The sequence below is a fragment of the Delphinapterus leucas genome, chromosome 6 (genome assembly GCF_059928025.1).
Source record: "Delphinapterus leucas isolate spDelLeu-1000000601 "Yukka" chromosome 6, BTC_Dleu_Yukka2, whole genome shotgun sequence".
NCBI lineage: Eukaryota > Metazoa > Chordata > Mammalia > Artiodactyla > Monodontidae > Delphinapterus > Delphinapterus leucas.
The window spans coordinates 43924935-43943978 of record NC_143134.1 but is presented as its reverse complement, the minus strand read 5'-3'; the positions used below and the strand labels follow the sequence as shown (position 1 = coordinate 43943978).

Genomic DNA, 19044 nt, shown 5'->3' with positions numbered 1-19044 from the left:
GGTCCTTTGTGTTTCCATACAAATTTTAAAATTATTTGTTCTAGAAAAATGCCTTTGGTATTTTGTTAGTGATTACATTGTTAGGGATTGCATTGACTCTGTAGATTGCCTTGGGCAGTATGGTCATCTTAACAATATTGATTCTTCCAATCCAAGAACACAGTATATCTTTCCATATGTTTGTGTCATATTCAGTTTCTTTCTTCAGTGTCTTATAGTTTTCTAAGAACAGGTCTTTTACCTCCTTAGGTAGGTTTATTCCTAGGTATTTTATTCTTTTTGATGAGGTGGTAAATGGGACTGTTTCCTTAATTTCTCTTTCTGGTAGTTCACTCTTAGTGTATAAAAATGCAACAGAATCTTGTATCCTGCAACTTTACCAAATTCATTGATGAGCTCTAGTAGTCTTCTGGTGGCATCTTTAGGATTTTCTATGTATAGTATCATGCCATCTGCAAATAGTGACAGTTTCACTTCTTCCTTTCCAATTTGGATTCTTTCTGTTTCTTTCTCTTCTCTGATTGCTGTGGCTAGGACTTCCAAAACTATGCTGAATAAAAGTGGCAAGAGTGGGCATTCTTGTCTCGTTCCTGATCTTAGAGGAAATGCTTTCAGTTTTTCACCTTTGAGTAAAGGATGTTAGCTGTGGGTTTGTCATATATGGCCTTTATTATGTTGAGGTATGTTCCCTCTATGCCCACTTTCTGGAGAGTTTTTTAAATCATTAGTGGATGTTGAATTTTGTCAAAAGCTTTTTCTGCAACTACTGAGCTGATCATATGGTTTTTATTCTTCAGTTTGTTAATGTGGTGCATCACATTGATACTGAAAAATCCTTGCATCCCTGGGATAAATTCCACTTGATCATGACGTATGATCCTTTTAATGTATTGCTGGATTTGGTTTGATAATATTTTGTTGAGGATTTTTGCATCTATATTCATAAGTGATACATAGGTTTTTAAGGAACCTATGGGGGTTCCTTAAAAAACTAAAAATAGAATTACCATATGATCCAGCAATCCCACTACTGGGCATATACCCTGAGAAAACCGGAATTCAAAAAGACACATGCACCCCAGTGTTCATTGCAGCACTATTTACAACAGCCAGGTCATGGAGGCAACTTAAATGCCCATCAACAGATGAATGGATAAAGAAGTTGTGGTACATATATACAATGGAATATTACTCAGCCATAAGAAGGATCGAAATTGAGTCATTTGTTGAGATGTGGATGGATCTAAAGACTGTCATACAGAGTGAAGTAAGTCAGAAAGAGAAAAACAAATATCGTATATTAACGCATGTATGTGGAACCTAGAAAAATGGTACAGATGAACCGGTTTGCAGGGCAGAAGTTGAGACACAGATGTAGAGAACAAACGTATGGACACCCTGGGGGGAAAACCGCGGTGGGGTGGGGATGGTGGTGTGCTGAATTGGGCGATTGGGATTGACATGTATACACTGATGTGTATAAAATTGATGACTAATAAGAACCTGCAGTATAAAAAAAAAAACAACTAATGCTAAACTCTCTTTGGGTTATTTGTATGGAAATATGTTAATATAAATGTTTCAGACATTACACGAAATTTCTAAAACTCTTATACGTTCTGGTATAATGTTATAAGTCATAATTCTAGTTATTACCTTAAAATGTATATCTCAGAAATAACTAAATTTCCTTGTCAATTGCATTATTATCAACTTTCATCAAATCTTTAACCGTGGTCATTTTTAAGTCTTTTGTCATTTACAGACAGTTCTGGGTGTACCCTGATGCTTTTGCAAAAATGTTCCTATAAAAGGGTTTCATCTTCAAGGAATTCATGGAAAAGACTCTGAGAAGTGCAGGTTTCTGGTAACTGACTATACTGCTGAACTGAATGAAGAAGCATTTTCAGAACTCTAATGGAAAACTGATGAATTCATAAAAGTGCTAACAAAAATCAAGATGAAAAAAAAATTAATTACATGGGACTGAGTGAACTGATGAGGATGATTATAATCTTTGTGACTTTCTGTTTGAATAAAAAAAAAAAATCCCACAAGGACCCAGAGGCAAAAAATATACAAATCAATTTTCATTGCTAAGTAAAGGAGCTGTTACAGTGGAGGATTACTGGACTGAATGTCAATATTATGACATAGTATGAGTGTGTTTCATAAGTGCAATCATTGTTGCTTTTGTTGTGGTCATCCGTGTACAATGCCTGGTGTCAGTTTATTTAGCTATTGTAAAAATAAAATACAGTGTGTGTGTGTGGAAAAAAAAAAGAAAAAAGAAAAACGTTCTGGAGGTGGGTGGTGGTGACGGTTGCAAAACAATGTGAATGTACTTAATGCCACTGAACTGTACACTTAAATATAGTGAAGATGGTAAGTTTTACGTTATGTATATTTTATCACAATTTTTAAAAATAAAGGATAATACCTTTTTAAACTTAAAAAAAAGTAATATCTATTTCTCAGAAACAGAGAAGCCAGTTTCCTACAAATAGATAAACCATTCAAATTTTTTATTAAACAAATCAGTGAATAATAAAAACATCTGATACTTGGATAGAATTTTATTAAAAGTGATTACCAGTAAGCCTTGGAAACAGACCTTCCTGAAAGGGGATATGGCCATTTTGCTAATGCCAAGATACTAAGTACATTATTCTTTAGACCAAAAGTCCTCAAATGAAAAGGGAAGGAACATAAATTATGAAAGTGGCATCAGAAATGGAGAGCCAGAGACCTGCAGTTTATGCACTCACGTCTACCATCAAACTTTGACATACTCCAAGTTAGCCTTTTAAGTAGCAACACTGGACATGTATATGTATACACATGTGTACACAAATGTAATCTTTCAGTTTTTACTGCTAGATCTCAAGTTATAGCAGGGCTAATATTTCACTTCATTTGATTAAAAATAGAGCTAAATCCTCACTTCTGGGAAGCCTCTGTGACTCCTTTAATACATTAGCACATAAACATCTACTTGCCACATTTCTGTTTGTTTTGAAAGTTTGCCTTTCCTTGAACATAGCTTGCATAATATTATACTGAGCTATTAAACATTTACAGATTGTGCCAAGAGTCTCAACATCATATACTGCGTATATCACAACATCACATATGGTAGTTCCACTGGCTTCCCTGAAACACCTCTTACTGAGGGCACTTCTAAGAAACAAGACTTAATAGGCATGAGGTAAGGGTAAGCATACATAAAACCAAGTCACGATAACATCTTAAAGGAATCACTTTACTCTCTCTAAAACATCTTTACTTTAATCTTTACATGTTTCATGTTTCATAAATTTAAAGTAAGATAGTAGAAAACAGATATTAGTGCCCCAAATATATTCTGTTATTCTAATTTACCTGTAAGGAAATGTACTTTCCTTTTAACTCTGTTCCAGAATTTAAACAAAAAGTAAGTAGGTGTTAACATACCTGTCATAGCCCAGAGGTTGAGGAGAATGAGCATTAAATTTAGGACTGCTTCTGGAAATTGTATTCCCTGGTGATATATTATTTATGCGCTGTAATACATAAAATACATATGTAATATTTTGTTATTCCATGTAAAAATTTTATGTACATTTTTAAAAACTGTAGCACACTAGTTTACTAATGTAATGAAAAGTTTGGTATCCTACATGAGAAGACGAAAGCACAGAAATCAAGGGAAAAACTGCAACAACTGCCCATAGTACTCTCTCCTCATCATGTCTTCAGTCCAAACCCTACCATATAAGCCATAAAGGGGAATCCTGGTTCCCCGGATTTGCCAGGACCCTGCAATACTGACTGAGGATTTATCTCTTCTCAAACCATCATTTGGCTTAGTAGCTGACTCATCCATACCCAAAGCTGTGGCACTGGAACCCCAACCTTGAAGCTGACCCCCAAAAGTGGGGGAAGAGGCTTTCTGGCACATGTAGTCTAGGGAAAGGTCCTCAAAATTCCAAACGGGCCTTAGCTTGTTTCTGTAGGAGGATTTAAAGCCCAAGGCCTCCACTCTGATGATCTCACTACCAGAAAGAACAAACCAGTGGGTCTAAATAAACTCCTCAGCCAGAAGCACCCTCTCTCTCCTCTCAACTGGGCAATATATATTTTAACCTCCATGAGACATCTTTTTCTTCTATTATTGCTATCTGTGCACATCTTAACTCCCTACTATACTATAAACTCTTCCAGGACCCAGGTCACACCTTATACATCTTTCTCTGGTTTTCTGGAACATTGAACAAAGAGTTGGCTGACACCTAGACATTTATTTATGCAGAGGAGTGGCATATTTTTTAAGTTGGGAAAATGTCTCCTTTTATTATATGAAATAGTTTCTCATTATTATAAGTTCTCTTCTAAGAAAATACATGATTTTTATCAAAATACTCTACCACGAGAAAGAATGAAATGCATTATAAAATTCTATCACATACCAAGGATCTGTTGAACTTGCTGTAACTGTTTTCAAGGGCACTCCTTAGGCCATCGTTACTGTCATGCAGTTTCCTGTTAGCTGTTCTACAAAGTAAATAAATAGATAAGGAAGGTATTAGTGGGGGTGAAAGTCACCACTTCTTTTCAGGCTGTGATATTCAGAACGTGGCATTACCACCGCTTGTATCTTTCTACCACTTCCCTTCAAACCTCATAAACTGAGATCATAATTCATTACTAGAAGTGCAACTTAACAATGTGTCACCTCTCTTTAGAGGTCTCAAGGCATTTTAGGAGTGAGTCAGCTATGCTGTGGAACCCACTGTTCCTTCATGTAGCTCCATTATTTGGATAGGTTTGGTGCAGGTCTCTGTTCCCTAAAGGCCTGAAGCCAGCCGGTCCTACCTACTCTCTATCCCCCCTGCATGGATGTGCTGTGTTATGTCACACTTCTTTCTCCTGGCTACTCCTGCATCCTTCTTGTGGCATGGTGCTGTACCGCTAGGCACTGTTTTATACCAGTTAAAGGCTCCAATGTTGACTCAGGGTTCAAACCCCAACTCAGGTACTTACTTTCTATATGCCTTACAGCAGCCATTTAAGCTATCAGAGACTGAGCAACCTCTTCTATCAAATGAAGTCTCTGCCTTAGAGACTGGCTGCTATCTCCCTGCTTCAGGCTTATTCATCCTTCAGAAGTCAGACGCTTCCTAGACCTTTCTGGTTAGGAGGATGCCCTTACGAGACACTTGGCTCCCCTTGGCCCCTGCCGCTCCTTTGGCGTCTAACATCTGTAAGTACTGATCAGGTTCCATCCTCTTCCCCTGGACTAGCCCCATAAGGAGAGAGGCCTTTTTCTCCTACTTGCTACTGTATCCTCAGCTCCTGGCATACCTGAACCATAAAAGGTGCTGAGTGAAAACCTGCTGAATGAATGAATAAATGAATTAACAGGATTCTTGTAATATATCAACTCTGTCATTGCCACAGGTGAGATGTAATAAGCATTCATAATGATGAAAAAAAATTGTCAAATCTGACCTGACATCGTTTGGGGGAACTAAAACCAGAAGAAAATACTGCCTAGGTGAAAAAGAGAGAAAGGGGCAGTGGGGAAGGGGGAGGTTTTGTGGGGAAGGTCTCAGAGGATGGAATTCCTAAAACTTAGCTGCAAATTTGACAAAGCAGGTGTAATATTTCCAAGAGGTTAAAAAAAAGAAGGAAAGAAAAATATACTGCTAACCAGACACAATAAATTGCCAAAGAATGATCGTGTTTGCCTAGTGATGTGACATGCACTGTGTGAGACGCCTGAAACCTCTCAGTGTGCTGAGCTGCAGGGAAAGCTGATGAGGTCAGTGCCATTGTCCTTTACAGTAAAATAAAGGTATCATAAAGACGTGCCAGACATACCACCTGACTTGCGAGCACTTTTAGAGAATTATACTCTAGTCCCTGGATGTGAATAGTTTATGTAGGATTAGAAGCATCAGAAAGCCAAGCTGACGTGCTGAACACACTGTGTTGAGAAGGGACACGCGTGGAGCCGCGAACCCAGCCTTTGATATATGGCAACTCGTGTTACATGTGGCACCTGTTTTACTAACAAAACATAAGTTAAATGTAAATGTGATGAGGACTTTATATGAGAACTTACTGGAGTATTTCAATTTGCCTCTCAAGACTATTTCGATCTTCTGTGTACTCTCGGATTATTTCCAGATCCCTGTAAAATTATATTTTATGTTTGAATGCGGATTAGGTGTTCAGTCCTGCCTTACCGACGCCTACCCTCCCAGACCTCTTTCTGCCTTTTCCGAAGGCCGTGGTCTTCGATCTCTCTGTGCTGCTGCCCGGCTCCTCTGAGACATCAGCAGCCTCCTCTCCTCCTGTGACCCACAAGCACATCCACACCTCTGCTTCCTCTCGCAAGGCTCTGCTCCCCCCGTCCCCCTCCCCGCACCCACCAGCTCCTCCACCCCAGCCCACTGACCTGGTTCTGTTCTTCACTGGGACTGAACCCCCTGATGTTCTGCTGAGTCCCCTCTCCCCAGCTACTCACATTACCAATCCCTTCCGCCCAATCCATTCTCTCACCTCTGACTCTTCTCTGCTCATTCCAAGCCGTGTGCAACTTCAGCCCCAGCTGTACTCTCCCTTCTTGTGATTCCTTCTCGTCTCTGTGCTCCCAGCCCTGCCTGCCCTCCCCGCCTTACCCTAAGCCACAGTGGAATCCACAGGACCAGGCTTTCTCTGTTCACTGTAAACTCACGCTCAGCGATTCCTCTGTTGCTTTATTATGAAGAAGCCCTGGCCTCCTCCTTAAAATGTCCACTCAGAACATCAGCCACTTACCTCCAGCCCCTACCTCACACCTGCCCCATTTCTAAGCAGATAAAACCCCATCACTAGCTTCCAAAAACCCTCAGGCTGTCAAATTTTGTCTGTAATAAGCTGTCCATTTGCTCTCTTGATAAGGCTAAAAGTTTCCCAATTGTCTGTAGGAATTTAAGTTCCTTAGCCAAAAATTCTGGGGCCTTACATTATAGCCTTAAACTAGCTTTTAAACTTTTTAATCTTTTTTAAACGTTTGCCTTTCCATTCCAAATATCTTTTTCTGTCCACCAGGCTGACCACTGTTCCCCAAACCAGTCTTATCCTTCCCCATGTCCTTGCCCCCGCTTTGGGTTCTGCCTCACCTGGAACATCTCTGAGACTCTTCTCCCATCTGTGAAATGGGGATAAGGAAAGTCCCTATCTCATAGGAAACCATGAATGCGTTAATGCTAGTAAAGTACTAAAGACAGTGCCGGGCAATTGTCAGTGTGACCTCTGTTGCTTGCTGACAAACTCATCTCAAGTATCTCTTCTTTAATAAAGTCTCCACCTTTCTGAATTAAAGGAACACTCTGTCTACCATCTCATGGCAATGAACCCAACCTGTGACACTGCAGTGGTATTGTTTCTGACATGGCTGAGTTCTTATGCTGTTTAACTCCATAATGCTTTTAACTTTTAATTTTTCCCAACTAAATTTGAAGTTCTCAAAGAGCAGAGGCCACGTCTTTTCTTTTTTTATATATTCCACACTCATAACTCCTTATCTAGCTCAGGGACCTGTATATAGTAAGTACTTAATAAATGTTTCACTGCTTTCCATTACAGGACCTTAATTCTGATTAAAGTCTGCAAACCAACAAAACACAAGGTGTTTTTCTCAAGTATACATGTACTAGGGGATACACACATAATACTAATGCATATAGATGAATTTTATATTTAAATACCCTTATATAAATATACATGTGTATCTTCCTTATATATAATTACATGCCTCTGTGGGTACATGTGTGTTAGGTCATATGTCATTAACACCATACTGCAAAACTAAAGCACAGCAAAATAAAATGACTTGCCTAAGATGTCTCATTTTCCATTATTTTATGTTGTAGGGCCAGGATTCCTACCTTCAAAGCACTTCAGTTAGCGCTGCCTCTTGACACTTTAGATATATTCTTCTGCTGCCAGTTAATTCAAACATTACTAAGCCCTGCACTTTCCTGAGCAGCCGATAATTTAAAAAATTGAAAACACAGAAATCACTAGGAAATCTGACACCTAAAGTAAAATCTTTAGAAAGCAAAGAACACATTAGTAAAGTTAATAAAGAACCCTTTATTACTACATAGCTGAGCTTCATTGACATGGATGGTTACCTAAATAAACATTCCACTCAAACTGGAAAGTAAAATGTGAAGTTTCATACCTTTCAGAATTCAGACTCTGATCAGCATAATCACTTTTCAAAGAATCTAATTCACTCTGAAGAAAGGCTATGTTTGTCTGTGCTTCTAAAAGATCTTTCTTAACTTTCTGATTTTCCTAGAGGAAAGGCACAGTGCAGGTCATTAGACTCAGAGTTTCTACCCGGGAGAAGTGAAGTCAAGTGTAGTGTAACCTTCCCACACATCACTCTCACCCCTCCACAAGTCTTCAAGTCTTGGTGTTCAAAGAAGTAATTATCAATTCAAGGTAATTTGATATTTTCATAAAGTATTAAAGAAAGTATCAAAAATTAAATCCTCAAAGCTCTTTTTTTAAAATACTTGACATTTGGTGTGAAACTACAACAGTCAAGAGTTTATCATGACGTACTTTAACATGTTATTGGCAAATTAACAGAGACCAAACATTTAAACATCTGTTTTACTTAATGAGAGCTGTGGAACTACTGATAGATATTCTGTGGAATTAACAATACCTGTTACCAGGTAGACTGGCTACTTTTCACAATAAATCCTATCACCTAAAATTTTAAATTTTGCACTTGAAAATAAGCCAGTGTGGTTAGGAGATTTCTATATTTTTCTTAAAAACAAAAAAACAAACACAAAAGCAAAAAAGAGAAAGAAGAAAAAAAATCATTGGAGGCTTCCAGTTCAATATGGTGGACTGGGCACATGAATTTGTCTTCTTTCCCTTTTGAGACCCCATTAACATGAAATACCAAAGGAAATAAACCAATAAAAATTAAAAGAATGGAAGAGGGGCCCATCAGCAGTCAAGTGATTTAAACATATTGCTGGAAAAAGGAAACTGGATGGCAATGTGCTGACAAAGGGAAGAGAGTAGGGGAAAAGGAGGTCCAGAAGATGTGTGTTGAAGGTTCTGCTGTAGAACAAAGAAGAGACAACTGGTCAGGCAGAACCCCAGAGAGTGAGAAAGGGGGTCTGGAAATACAGATTAAAACTGTACATTAAGACATGCTGCCTCTCAAGCCTTTACCTGCTCTTACCCTAGGAAAGAAGAGCAGATAAGCCAGAGTTGATTCCGAAGGCAACAAGACGGGGCTCTTCTTTTTAAAAATAACTGAATGATTCCCAAAAGGAAAGCTAAGGCTTCTCTCTGAACATCCAGGCCCCATGCATCTGGTAATTGGGTTCCTATGTCTGACAGCCAGCTTCACACACACAGCTCTGAGGAAGGCCATCTTTCAGGGGAGAGGCCTTGAGCTAAACAGATGTTTGCCTAGCTGTACAGGAATCCTACCACAGCTACCTAAAATGATCAGAAATTCCAAGATGACATCTGGGTAGCAAGTTTAAAAAGCAGCCAGTCCAATAAGAATTGAAATTTCCTGGACTCCAAAATTAATATTTTCAAGGAGAAAAAAACAAATTCCATGTACTGGAAAGAATAAATAAGAAGTTGCAAGGTATAGGTAATATCATGAAGATGGCAGGTTCTTTTTACAAGAAACCAAAAACTCCACCAGAGAATCCAAGAGAAGTAAGCAACTCTACGAGAACATTGTGATCCAAGCACAAAACCAACTAGGAGGTAGCAAAATCTGAAACTGGTAATGCATAAAGGGGATTTATCTGACCACAAAGCTGGGGGACCTTCTCTTTTGAGTGGCACAGGGATAATGACTGGAGAGAAAGAACTGCAATTTTAGCTCACTTCTTGGCTCTGCAGGGAGAATATTTAGAGTCACGATAAAGGAAATGTTCATTATTGGTTTTCAACTTTTAGAGTCAACCTGAAAACAAAATAAAGAAAATGACGATAATATAACGATGTAGATGTTATCATCTATGGCAACAGAAATACTAAAGATATGGTCAGCAGAAGATGGAAAAGGGACAGACAGAAAACTTGGAGGAAGGGCAGGGCAATAATACCTCATCTTACAAAGTCAGGGAAACAGATAAAAGTTGATGTTATAAGAATGCAGGGGTTAACTATTTAAAATTTAAAGGCCATGCCATTATTGCTTTGAATAAAAAAAAAAAGCATTTACAATAGGTATCACTGAGGGAAAAAGCCTGCATAAATATAATACCTTTAGTCAGAGGTATTTCAAAGACTTTCTCTAACTGTAGTATTAATTTCTCTTTAAGCTTTTATTCCTGGAATATTGAAATCATAGCATGATTTTATTTAGGAAACAGTAGTCTAACAGGAAATATATTACTGTAAGTGAAAAGTTAATTCTTACCATTGATAAGTCATAAATTTGTTTTTTTAATGCAGCTACATCTTCCTTTTGACTTATGTGTTTTGATTGTTCTTCTAGCTGAAAAAGCAAATAAAATTTGGGAGTTTACAAACTCACTTTGAATTGATTTGGTTAAGTTTAGGAATATATGTGCATATAGATATGGGAATTCTAGAAGTCTCCAACTGTCAACATTATATGACCTTATAAATCATTAAACTACATATAATCCAGAAGGATTTGAAAATTTGCTTTAAATAATTTAAACATTTAAAAAAGGGGTTTTCTTATTTCATGAATTTTCTTTTTTTTGCCAAGGTACATTTTTTTTCTTTTTTTTTTTTAATTGAAATATAGTTGATTTACAGTGTGTTAGTTTCAGGTGTAAAGTACATAGTATACATATGTACTTATGTACAATTACGCACACATATATATATTCTTTTTTTACATTCTCTTCCATTATAGGTTATTATAAGATACTGAGTATAGTTTCCTGTGCTATACGGTAGGTCTGTGTTGGTTATCTATTTTATATATAGTAGTGTGTATATTTTTCTTTGAAACAATTGAAAAGCCGTTTTGGGGAAACCATTCAACTACCAAACAACTCAGTCCTCCCTTTTTCAGTTATGTTGCGTATGAGTCTGGACCTTTATATTCTCTTAGACTTTATCTGCATTTAACACTTGCTATTCTATATCGTAATTACTTATGAGTGTTTTAACTCTCTTACTAGAGTCCAAGATTTTTAAGAGCAGAATTGGTGTCAAAAATCAACTATGTTTTCTTCATGGTGATGTCAAAAAATGCTTATTTAATGATTTAAGTCAATAAAATTTAAGTATGGTATGAAGTTAGAGACACACACACAAAATTATATAAATACACAAATGAGCTTTACTTCCTGGTTGATTACTGAGTATTACCAGACTAAATTGGCTCAGAAGCATCCCTAACATGGACAACAAAAATGTCTTTCTTACACATAGCTTACATCCCTTGGGAAATGTGGGGATTTGTGGGTGTCCATTAATAGAATATGCATGCATTGATCAAAATGAATGCGATATTTCATCAAAATCTAAGTACTTTGATGATAGACTTTCTTCATCTTGCCAGATGGCATCAGTGGAAGGTTTTCAAGTGGCTGAAGCCGAAAGAGCCACTGATTTTAAGATCATGCCAATTTCAGAGAAAAAAAATTGTGGGGAAAAAAATGAGTTTCTCAGAACCACTGGCATAAGGTAACGTCTGGCGATTATACTAAATCTGTAGACTTCTATATATTCCTTTACAGCTTTTAACATGTTCTCCCATAAATTATCTCTTACTCTCTCGCAGAACAACCCTATCAGGCAGGCAGGAAGGCTGGTATAAGTGAGAAAGCACCAACTGTGTAAAGACAGAAAGACAACCCATTGCTTATTAGCTGAGTGACTTTGTGCAAGTTATTTAACCTGGAACTCAGTGTTCTTGTCTGTACAAGTGTGAAGTTTGCACTTTCCTCAGAGAAAGTTTAAGCATTTTATTTTTTTAAATTATGAAGAGCTTAATAAGCTACAAAGTCAATAAAATGTCAGTCACTGTGGTTAGACAGGATAGTTTATTATTAATCCCATCTTACAGATGAGAAGCTAACGATCAGAATGATGAAGCCGGACTTCCCTGGTGGTGCAGTGGTTAAGAGTCTGCCTGCCAAGGCAGGGGATACGAGTTCGATCCCTGCTCCAGGAGGATCCCACATGCCGCAGAGCAACCAAGCCCATGAGCCACAACTACTGAGCCTGCGTGCCACAACTACTGAAGCTTGTGCACCTAGAGCCCATGTTCTGCAACAAGAGAAGCCACCGCAGTGAGAAGCCTGTGCACCGCAATGAAGAGCCCCCGCTCGCCACAAGTAGAGAAAGCCCCCTGCGTGCAGCAACGAAGACCCAATGCAGCCAAAAATAAATGAATAAATAAATAACTAAATAAATTTATTAAAAAAAAAAGAACGATGAAGCCAATTGTCCTGGGTGTTACAGAAGAAATTGGCACAGTCTTTTTTAAATTAAAATTTTTATTTTGGCTGCGTTGGGTCTTTGTTGCTACGCATGGGCTTTCCCTCTAGTTGCGGCGAGCGGGGGCTACTCTTCCTTGAGGTGCGTGGGCTTCTCATTGCGGTGGCTTCTCTTGTTGCAGAGCACAGGCTCTAGGTGCGTGGGCTTCAGTAGTTGCGGCACGCGGGCTCAGTAGTTGTGGCTCGCTGGCTCTAGAGCGCAGGCTCAGTAGTTGTGGCGCATGGGTTTAGTTATTAACTCTGCGGCATGTGGGATCTTCCTGGACCAGGGCTCAAACCCGTGTCCCCTGCCTTGTCAGGCGGATTCTTAACCACTGCACCACCAGGGGAGTCTGAAATTGGCACAGTCTTGATAAGGACTTGGGTCTCGTCGCTCCTGACTCTTACTGTTCAGGGCCTATTTGGTCTTCATCATATGCTATATGAAAAAACAACTCTGTGTCTCCTCTTGCAAACATTCTCTTAGTTTAAAGATTTGGATGACGCAGAAATAATTGAGGACAGTGACTAGGAGAATCTGTGACTCTAGCATTAAGCAAAGGATTGGTCCATTCAATTTCTGTAATACAAGAATAATATTATGGTCTAATGACCTTTGGAAATCAGATATAAGGTTGACGTTGATAATACTTTTCCAAGAAGGATACTGGGGAGAATTCTTAATAATTCCAGAGGTTTAAATTGCAGTAACCCACAAATGCAGTTAATTGTCACTTAATCTCATTCAGTATAAACACTGGAAGGAGCATTAAAGGTTATCATATCAACAACCAGAGAAGCAGAGTGATGTGCCTAAATTCACAATGCCACTTTCGGGGACGATTATTTTTTAAGTACCCATTTTCATTTTAGCTAAGGTATTTCCGTTAGTTATGGAGACCATCCACATGCAGGAAGTGAATCCAATATTATGCTGGAGCCAATGTGTACCAGCAGGCAAGAGCCTATTTATTTTAAGCATTTCTTCCCAAACTCTGCATTCAGTGATGTCAACTTGGTAGCTTGAAATCGGTAATGGTGGGAATATTTATACCATGAAGATCGGCAAATGCTACAAATGCCTCCTCCCTTCCTCCCCTCTCCAGAGCCTGTTGTTAAACATCTACCAGCATACCACTGAGTGAAATGGACCCTAATCATTAGAAACCAAATAGAGCAGAGGCCAAAACCAATCACACCTCTGCTTTCATGTCAACAGGTTCTCTCCCACTTCTTGCTGATCAGTGGTCCTCTAGATCTGGAACTTTCCACAGAGAAGAGAAGTATTCATTTCATTTAATAAATATTCACTGAATACATACACCTTGCAGTAAGCTGAGTGTAGGGCTACATGACCAGGAAAGACAGTGTCCAGGCTGTCATGAGCAGACAGTCCACTAGACACGTGGGACTTGAGGGCACTTGGTAAAGACCAAGGAAAGAAAACTGAGGTTTGATGGACAACTGTTCAAGGGACCAGAAATATTTATTAGATCTATGCAGAAGATGGGCTGCCCTTAGAAATAGAAATTACAGGCCTTTAAAAAAAATTCTTGCCAAGGAGTCCAATTTGATTCTGAAATCTAATCTATCCACTGCTTCAATATGATTCTGCATGTTTTTAGTTGCTAAAAATGTAGACACATTGAGATACTGAAAGTATCCCTCAAAGTCCAGCTGCCACAAACCTACCTTTTTGAGTTTCTTTATTGTCACCTGTAGATCTCCCACTTCTGTTTCATACTGACGCCTGAGGTCACTGAGGGCTTCTTCAGCTTTGCGTTTTTCCTGAAAGAAAAAAAAAATGATTTTGTTGATTAATTTAAATAGGTTCTTCAAAATCCTGTAGGTGAGAAACCTTTTGTGTCAAACTAAGGCTGACCCCAAGTCTCCTACACAGAGACAGTGAGAAAGTAAAACAGAAGTAACCAAACTTTAGATGCCCAGCACTTCTGGAATGGAAACTTACAAGACTGAAAGAACTGCGGAATCCCACAACCTACATACACACGTAACCTGGGGTGACACCTCTAAGACCACTACTCAACTGTGATAGAGGGCTGCAGCACATCAATTAACTATCTAATTAAATACTGCTGTGTTTAATTAAAAGCTATGGCACAATCAAGGGCCCCAGTGCTTGCCTGAATCCTATCATGTCATCAGGACTCAGGAAGGCCTGATGGGTTTACTGTTTTTCCAAGAGTTTACACCTTATCTAAATTCAAACCACATCACCTGCAAATTTCTATGCAAAGTGCTGCCCCATAGGCTGGTACTTCTCATGTGTGTCACCCCTGGTACAGAGAATGGCAAAAGGGCACTCCAGGAGGTCAGGGGCTGCAGCTCCCACGAGCCTTTCAGTTTCCTTTTTCTCTTAACACATTAACACATTATGGAATTTAATATCCTATATTCTGTATTCAAATAAAGTTTTAAGTTTATAACCAGTGGAGTTGAGTGTAATAAGACCTAAATAAATGGAGAATATATCAGGTTTGTGGATTATTCATTATTAATAAGATGCCAAATCTCCCCCAGTTGATCTATAGATGCAATGAAGTCCAGTCAAACCCCCAACAGGTTTTGGGTTTTTGTTGTTGTTGTTTTTCAAAATTGACAAGCTGACAAGGAAATTGAGGACCTAAAATAGCCAATACAACTTAAGAACAAAGCTGAAGAACTAATACTAGACTCATTATGGAACTAATTCAAGACATTATAAAGCAATAATCATCAAGACAACGTAATACCAGCATAAAGATAGACAAATCAATCAATAGAACAGAATGGAGAGCCCAGATATAAACCCAACACAAATACAGAAAACTGATTTTGGACAAAGTGCAAAGGCAATTAGCAGAGAACAGATAGTATTTTCAACAAATGGGCTGGAACAATTAGATATGCGTATGCAAAAAATATGAACTTTGATCCATACCTTACAAACTAGATCCTAAATGTGAAATCTAAAACAATAAAACTTATAGAAAAAACACAGGAGAAAATCTTTGCAACCTTGGGTTACGTGAAGATTTCTTAAAAACATATCCGTGAAAGAAAAAACATATCCATGCTGCCCACGTCCACCACTACTTTAAATCTATGATGCATTGGACTTCATAAAAATAAAAAATTTCTGCTCTTCAGAAGACACTGTTAGGAGAATGAAAAGATAAGTCAGGAAATATTTATAGATCAGAATATATAAAGGACTCCCCAAACTCAATAATAAGAAAACAAACAACCTAGTTTTAAAAGTGAGCAAAAGATTTTAATAGACGCTTCACCAAAGAAGACGTGAAATGGTTGCCTGACAAGGAGGGGCAAAGAAGGATGGCATGACACAGGGGCGTGGAAACCAACAGTATGTGAACATACCTTTATCTTGATTGTGGTGATGGTTTCTCGGTATACACACATATCCAATCTTATCATATTCTACACTTTGAGTAGGTACAGTTTATTGCATGCCCATTATACCTCAATAAAGCTGTTACAACATATTTTTAAAACCTTAACTGAAACAATGGGATAAACACTCTATGTGCAAGAGGAGTCAAGGTCAGGAAGAGGTGAACGTGGCTAGAGGACTAGGGGAGGGCACTGGGGAGAAGGGGAGACTTTCTCTGATCTTTGCAAAATTTAGGAAAGTGGAGAGGAGTTATCAAGGCAAAAAAACCCAGCTGGAGTGAAAGCAGAGCAATGAGCCAGGCCAGAGCTGCGGGGTGAAGAACTGTGTGTGGGGAGCCAAGGTAAGCCACGCTTAGTGGAGGTGAGTTAGGGAAAACCTTCAGTCAGCGTGGATGTGTTATTCCAGAGAGACTAGGAGACTGGGGCAGACTGGCAAATAGGTGTCATCCCAGGGCCAAAGCTGCTCCATTGGCAGCAGTGTGCTGAGATTTCAGAGACCACATCTGTGCAGTGACTCACCAGCCACTTATGCCATCGCTGTGGAACAGAGAAAGATGCCATGTATTCACCACCCCTGTACCAGAGCCAAGGAAAATGAGGAAGATGGTATAATTAACAAAACATGAAGTGATAAGGGGTACGGCCATGGTCAGGTATCCATCACCAACAACCAGTCTGGGAAGTGCTTAGCTGGAAGAGGCGGAGATTTGATGACAGAATAACGCACATGCTTGATAAGTGTGTGATGAATGAATGAATGCACAGATTAAATGGATGGAGAGGGAAAGAGGCAGAAAGAAATAGGATGTTACTGTTTCTAGACTAGAAGAAATAAAGCGCTAACAAAAGAATGGGATAATCATTGTAATAAAGCTGGACCATGGACTCCGAGCTAGTCACTCTGTGAACATGACTTCCAAACAGTTATTAAATGTGTTATTAAGAGATAAGACAATCAAGAGACCCGAAGGCATACATGTGGTAAAGCAATTTAAGGTGAAGAATCTGAAAGGACACAAGGTACGCAGAGCACCGGAAAAGAGCAGAGCTGCAATGGCCACGGTGCCCCTACCATACCTCAGGCACTGCGCTAGGCACGCATACAGATCACCAGGCTCGACCCTCCTTAAAGCAGGTAGGTGGCATTATCCCATCTAAAGTTGGAACAACAAAGGCTCAGGGGTTATGTTATTTTTCCAGTGCCACTGAACTGAGACGGGGCAGAGCCAGGAGGCAAACTAAGGTCTATTGGATGCCAATACCCAGGCCCTTCTCACTCAGTTTTCTGCCTCTCAGAGTTAATGGGGAAAATGAATAGAAAAAAAGGGAATGTTCAACCTGAACTTAGCTACTCAAAGAAATATGTCTATTTTCTGTTTTCAGTAAACATCAATCACCCAAATATATTTCATAAAGGAAAAAGATAATTATTTCTCCTATGGAAATCACTGAAGGTAGCACCCAACTTTCAACTATGAGAGTTCCTATATTGATGAGTAAAAGTATATCCCATTGTAAAACAACACCAAAATTAGCAGAGAGCATTTTAACTTCATTGTAATCTAGATTTAAAGTAGCGGTGGACGTGGGCAGCAAGACAGTGGTATTAAGGGTGGAGCCACCATCCTTTACGAAGGCGGGCTCTGCCTTCTCCTTCAGGCCTCAGCTCTCCTGTCCCCTCTTCACAGAGGCCCCTGACCTCCCAACCTGAAGCAGCCTGTCTATCACACATGCCATTTCTTTACTGTGCTTGTTGCCATCTGAAATTAGCCACTTTATTTGATTACTTTCTCTCTCTGTCTCTCTGTCTCTCTCTCTCTCTCTCTCTGTCTCTCTCTGTCTCTCCCTCCCTCCCTCCCTCCCTCCCTCCCTCTCTCTCTCTCTCTCTCTCTCTCTCTCTCTCTCCCTCTCCCTCTCCCTCTCCCTCTCCCCCTCCCTCTCCCTCTCCCCCTCCCTCTCCCCCTCCCTCTCCCCCTCCCTCTCCCTCTCCCCCTCCCTCTCCCCCTCCCTCTCCCTCTCCCCCTCCCTCTCCCTCTCCCACTCCCTCTCCCTCTCTCCTTACTCTACCCCCCACCCCCGCCCTGATAAAACCACCAGCACTAACAGTGCCCTTGTTGAGAGCATCTGTGGCAGTCTGGACTTGCTGCACCCAGAGGATGCCCGGTGCCCTGTCCATAAAAGGTGTTCTGAGGATTCGTCGCATGAAGGGGCCATCCCACAAACTCACGTCTTTCCGTGTCTTGTGTTCTGCAGCCTGAATCCTCTGATCCATTTCCTCTTCCAATTCACTCAACTGCATGGCTGCCTTGTCCTGGGCTCTGAAATTTAAGAGGATGCACACCTTTTCATTATACTGTTGGCCTTGTAACATGAAGAGAAAACTCTGACCTCATCTATTTCAAGCTCTCTATTTTACAGATGAGGAGAAACATACCATTTAAAATAATATTCCCTGTTCCTTCCACATAATAAAATGATGTTGGCAATTCGATCAGTTGGGTGTAAAGGGACGTTGAAACTAGATATTAAATAAATGGAATAAATGGTATTAAACTAGATTGTAGCAAAGAACAGATAAAGATACCAAATTGCTGGGAGGCTCTCAATAAATTCTGAAAACCTTTTTTGATGCGATGACTGAGCTACAATCCCAGACAAGAACTCCAAGGCAAAGAGATGGTTAGATAAAATTTTGAAATTTTATCATATGAAAAACACAATGCTAAATGCTATAGTTAGAAGGGAAAAAAAGAAGAGATCTCAAAAATTATTTCTGATTGGTTCCCTAAAGTTCTAGAATGTGGATATAGTTGCCCTTTAGAAAATTCCTGTTTCTTGTATTAATACAATCCATAAATCATATTTCTCTGGAGGCAGAGAATACTGATCTGCCAAAAAGTTAGAAATGAGAAAATTTCGTTGAGAAGATACCCAGATAGTTTTATTTAGCAGTTGTCTAGTATGGAGACACCTGTCACTTTACAATGATTGAAGCTTCAGATTAAGCCCTAAAAAATTTATTTTTTGTTCTCTCTCAGCTCTGTGTCCAATTATCTAAATTTTCACATGTGTATGTCTTGCCTACTCAACTAGATTGGAAATGACCTGAAAGCAGCCACCATGAGATTTAGAGTCAATG

The 19044-nt window shown here is 39.4% G+C and overlaps 1 protein-coding gene and 1 long non-coding RNA gene across 8 annotated transcripts in view; one reads left to right on the top strand and one right to left on the bottom strand.

Moving 5' to 3' along the window:
- Positions 1-17717, top strand: part of LOC115803836 (uncharacterized) — a 132513-nt gene extending 114796 nt beyond the window's left edge. The window contains exon 6 of the long non-coding RNA XR_016393535.1: positions 1766-17717. This is a non-coding gene — a long non-coding RNA (uncharacterized LOC115803836). The remainder of the gene's footprint in view (positions 1-1765) is intronic.
- Positions 1-19044, bottom strand: part of RASEF (RAS and EF-hand domain containing) — a 75930-nt gene that overhangs the window by 23988 nt on the left and 32898 nt on the right. For 6 of the 7 annotated variants that reach the window (XR_016393533.1, XR_016393532.1, XR_016393534.1 and 3 more), the window contains exons 3-9: positions 18133-18223; positions 14184-14279; positions 10451-10528; positions 8216-8331; positions 6107-6175; positions 4449-4533; positions 3454-3542 (exon numbers count right to left, since the gene is read on the bottom strand). Coding sequence is in view for 4 of the 7 variants with exons in the window: in XM_022551669.3 (XP_022407377.1) it covers positions 3454-3542; positions 4449-4533; positions 6107-6175; positions 8216-8331; positions 10451-10528; positions 14184-14279; positions 18133-18223 (624 nt within the window). In the remaining 3 variants the exon portion in view is untranslated. The remainder of the gene's footprint in view (positions 1-3453; positions 3543-4448; positions 4534-6106; positions 6176-8215; positions 8332-10450; positions 10529-14183; positions 14280-18132; positions 18224-19044) is intronic. The other variant, XM_089913077.1, reaches the window with a different exon arrangement.